Below are 4641 nucleotides of genomic sequence, written 5' to 3'. Positions count from 1 at the left end.
GCCCGCCCTGGTGGCCGCAGCGGCCGCCTCGGTGAGGCAGAGCCCCGGGCCGGCGCTGGCGCGCCTCGAGGGCCGCGAGTTCGAGTTCCTCATGCGACAGCCTAGCGTCACCATCGGCCGCAACTCGTCGCAGGGCTCGGTGGACCTGAGCATGGGCCTGTCCAGCTTCATCTCGCGGCGCCACCTGCAGCTCAGCTTCCAGGAGCCGCACTTCTACCTGCGCTGTCTCGGCAAGAACGGCGTCTTCGTGGACGGAGCCTTCCAGCGGCGCGGCGCCCCCGCCCTGCAGCTCCCACCCCAGTGAGTGTGAGCCCTGCCTGGGGACCCCCGAGTCCCTCAACTTCGCCCCTGCCCGGCCTGAACTTTGGGGTCACCCCTACCCTGCCTGGGATGAACCCCAGAGCCCCCCACCCCGAATCCGGCTGCCCTGAATCCTTGGGTCATCCATCGTGCCTGGGATAAACCCCACGTCATCTCTATCGTAGACGCCACCCTCTTTGAGCTATCTAGGTCACCTCCGACCCCGATCCCTCCTGGTCTAAACCCTCAAGTCACCCTGCCCCTACCCAGTTGACCCTGGCTCTCCCAAACTACCCACCCCAGTCCACCTGGCCTATATTTGTAGTCCCAGGATGAACCTCTGGGAGTCTTGCCTTGAACTTGGCTGGCCTAAATCTCTAGGTCACCCCTGACCCCAACCCCACCAGGCCTGACATCTTGGGAGAGCCTAATCTCATCCTGGCGACCCATCCTTGCTCATCACAATCCCAACCTCACCTGACTGTAATCTCCAGATACAGCCCTGATCGTGATTTTCCCCACCCCTGCCCTGCCGGGACCCCAGGGTCCTTATACCTCTAAACCTCAAGAGTCCGGCTTCCAGTGGTCATCAGTCCAGCTTGGACCAGTGGGCCTGGGAAGAAGCATCAGGGCTGGGAGGGGGCCGCCTGGGAGGCGCGGGGCACTCGGTAGCCCTGGGTGGGTGTCCCTGGCTGGCAGTCCAGGTGCTGGGGGAAGGTCTGGATGAAGAGGCTTGTGCTCGGTGCATCCTGAGGACAGACACGGGAGGGAGCCCAGGGCCAACACATCTGAGCCCCCTGAGAGTCCCTGGCCTGGCCTGGGTGGTGCCCAGCCTCGCTGAACAGCGAGGTGTACCCTCACTGGGGTGTACGTCCGTTGCTGGGCCCTGCTCTGGGCCGCTCTTCACCCACTTGGCTGGTCCGGACCTTGAGGTCTGCCTGTGCTTTGGGAGAAAGCCTGTTTAATTACTCACTTCCTCCGCAGCACTTTCTTTTTCTATTCTATAATTGCCTCCAACCCTGCTCTAGTATTTGGGTTCCTTCATTGCCGCTAAAGTTCAGGAGTGTCTGACTGTGTCATTAGTTGCTTTTATGAGCACCTTAGGTCCTGGGAGTGTTTGCAGGGGTCCCCCCTAGGCCCTGTGTTCCTCTCCATTGGCTCCTCTTCACGTTGGGCGTGTGAGATGCAGCATTGGACAGCTTTCACCTCCGTGGTGACTCACTCCTGTTAGGGTGTGAGGAGGAAAGTGCACCTTCACGGCCCAAACCTGAAAGGTGTGTGCAGCTCAGGTCAGGACTTGGCCAGTAGCAGTAGTTCTGTCCCATGATGTCACTGCTCTGTTCCCTTCTGTGACCCCTACGCTCCCTCTGTTCAGGGCATCAGATGCATCCTCAGCCAGTCTCCCCCATGAGGAAATGGCAGGCACACCCCCCACTCACCTCCCACCCCTAAGGCCTGTCTCCGCCCCTTTCTGTAACTGCAGGCGCCCCCCACTCGGCAGTGCTCAGGGGCTCCTGTCCAGGACCTGCCTAGATTGTAATGAGGCTTCCTCTCACCCAGGGGTTCATCTCCACTCTCGAGGCAAGTTTGTGCCCACAGGGTTCTGGTCATCCGAGCTGGCCAAGTCCCCGAGTCTATTATTTATGAAATGTTGTTGGTGTACAAGATGCCTTGGAATTTTCGCTCAGGGGAGCTGGTGTTCTCAGTGGGGAGTGTGGCGGAGCACTGGCCTGCTGGAGCTGGTGGTTTAGATGGGCGCGCTGTTCTCTGCGCACTGTGCCCACTGCCTTTATGCGACTTCAGCCACACTCCTGAGCTTACTCCGTGTCAGCAGAGATGTACCCCGTGCGTGGACGGGATGAATGGGTCGAAGGACACCAGTCGGTGCATGTCTGAGTCCGTCCTCCTGGAGAAAGACCATGTGCCGCTGGAAATGTTGGAGCCTGTCCACAAGTCCAGTGGTCTCGAATTCTTTGTTCCCGTAGGAAGCTCAAACCCGAGTAGTCGCATGTACAGGGCAGGGTGCTGTGAACTTGTGTTTCAGGGTGAGATTGAGCTTCTCAGGCCGATCGTATTGAAAATAGCCAAGACATTTCAGTGCATTCAGAGCAAGGAAATTGGATGCCTAGGTTTTTATCATCCGGAGAGAGGAAATAACAGCATATTTTAAACGACTAAAATAATGGCAGTAGTTAGTGTGTCTCTCCTCTCAAGTTTTGGTTCCCAGTTTTGCCATTGGTGTATGAAGCTGTGAGTTTCCTAGCCGTGGCTGAGAGTTCTCTTATTACATGGAATTGTTGACTTGAATCTGTGTGGGTTCAGCGGCTTCAGTTTCTGACTGCGTTATATAGATCCCCATGCGGCGTCCTAGTGCAAACTGTCCTCAGCCACCCCTTCCTTGCCCTTCGGACAGGTGACAGCCCCATGGGTGACATTTATACACACTACACATCCCCCTCTGCAGCTCCCACTCAGGAGGGAAACCAGCACTGACCCCCAGTTGTTGGTGGAAGTGCCTCTTCCCATATCTTCGATGTTTTTAATTATTGGTAGGGGGAAAAAAATTCCCTGATTTATCCTCACAACTTGTGACACAGCTCAGCGCTGGTCTTGTGTGGCGCCGTGTCTGATGCGGGTGGAGGGAGTCTGCACCGGTTCTGATTCTGCCTTCCTGAGGTGGCTTGGTGGGTCAGAGGTGGCAGTGTTTCTCCCAGACCCTGAGCTCCCTGAGGCAAAGCAGAGAATCTGTCACCTTTAATTAACCTCAGTGCAGGAACTGGCTGTCATAGATGACAATGGAGTTGTGTTTGTTGAATGAACAAGTGAACAACTAAACGAACTTGCAGCTTTCATAGGAGCAATTCAGTGACCTAGATTAGGTTCGGTATCCTGAAGTAACAGTGGCAGCTTCCTCTGGTTATATAGGTGTGCGTTGGGGGGGGGGGTTCTTAATGCAGTTGGATATGGAATTTGCATTGGGTGTGACGGGTCAACTTTTTTTTTTTTTTGTCTTTTTGAGTCAGAGTCTCGCTGTGTAGTTCAGGCTGGCCTTGAGCTCACTTTGTAGCCCAGGCTGGCCTCAAACTCGCAAGGATCCTCCTGCCTCAACCTCCCAGGTGCTGGGATTACAGATGTGTGCCACCACGCCCAGCTCTTGACAGGTCGGTTTAAAAGACCATCCTGTAGTGCTCCTCCTTTTCTGCAGCCCTTTTCTGGGTTACTTAAATAGTTGTAGCAAAATCAAGACTTCCTTTTGCTGTAGCTTTGAGTGCTGAGATTCATGGGAGTCTTTGACTTTATCCTTTGCTCTGTTTTCCACATTTTCTGTAGTGAGCATGTGGGGATATTGAACATCTAAGCCAGGGACAGGGCCTTTCCACCGAGCTATACCCCCTCAGTCCTTATTATTTTATTTTTGTATTTTGAATCTGGGTCTCTTGAGATGCCCATATTGGGCCCAAACTCGAAATCCTCCTGCCTCATCCTCCTAATATGATGGGCTGATTATTTTTGTTTTGTTTTATTTTGTTTTTTGAGACAGGGTCTCATTGTATAGTTCAGGCTGTCCTTGCACTCACTGTGTAGCCCAGGCAGCCGCTCCTGCCTCAGCCACCCCAGTGCTGGGATTACAGGCGGGCACCACTGTGCCTGGCTCTACTGTTTTTTAAAGACACTTTTTATTGCAAGCATAAAAATAGAATAATGAACCTCCACGTGCCTGTCACCGCTGTGTCTACAGTTCTACCTCATAGCCCGGTTACACAGAAGTACATCACAGATAGATGGGATTCCTTTTTAAAAATGTAACCACAATGTCATTATCGTACTTAAAAATTAACAGTAAATTCCTCCTATCAGCAGTGGTCACTCCCGTCAGATTTCCCTTTCTGTCTCAGGTTTTCTTCTCTTGGCGTGATACTAGAGGCGGCCGTGGGTCAGGTCGAAACTCAGGGGCTGGCGGGTGTGTCTCTTACCTGGAGTTTCCATCTCACCCTCTTTTGTTCTTGCTGCAGTTTATTCACCGAAGGGACAGGCCACTTGTCCTCTAGCAGTCTCCACATCTCTTACAGATTGGAGTCCTGCACATCCGCTTACTCTGTCCCTCTCCCCTGTCATCCTGTAAATTGGTCGTTGGACCCAGAGATCTGATCAAACTCGTTTGATGGTGGTGGTGGTGGTAGTGATTTTTCGGCCAGAGCTGCCTCATAAATGGTGCTGCATGAGTCTGTCAGATGAAAATGTCTGGTTGGGGCTGGGGATTTAGCTCAGCGGCAAAAGCGCCTGCCTGGCAAGCACAAGGTCGTGAGTTCGGTTCCCGGTACCGGAGAAAAACCAAAAAAA

General features: G+C 53.8%; 1 protein-coding gene across 1 annotated transcript in view; it reads left to right on the top strand.

The window, feature by feature from the left end:
- Positions 1–4641, top strand: part of Foxk1 (forkhead box K1) — a gene marked incomplete at its 5' end in the record, with an annotated part of 55946 nt that continues 51305 nt past the window's right edge. The window contains 1 exon segment of the mRNA XM_005397856.2: positions 1–300. Within this exon segment, the coding sequence (XP_005397913.1) occupies positions 92–300 (209 nt within the window).

Source organism: Chinchilla lanigera, unplaced genomic scaffold (genome assembly GCF_000276665.1).
Source record: "Chinchilla lanigera isolate Chin_1 unplaced genomic scaffold, ChiLan1.0 scaffold00059, whole genome shotgun sequence".
NCBI classification, from domain to species: domain Eukaryota; kingdom Metazoa; phylum Chordata; class Mammalia; order Rodentia; family Chinchillidae; genus Chinchilla; species Chinchilla lanigera.
This window is presented reverse-complemented; position numbering and strand designations above follow the sequence as displayed.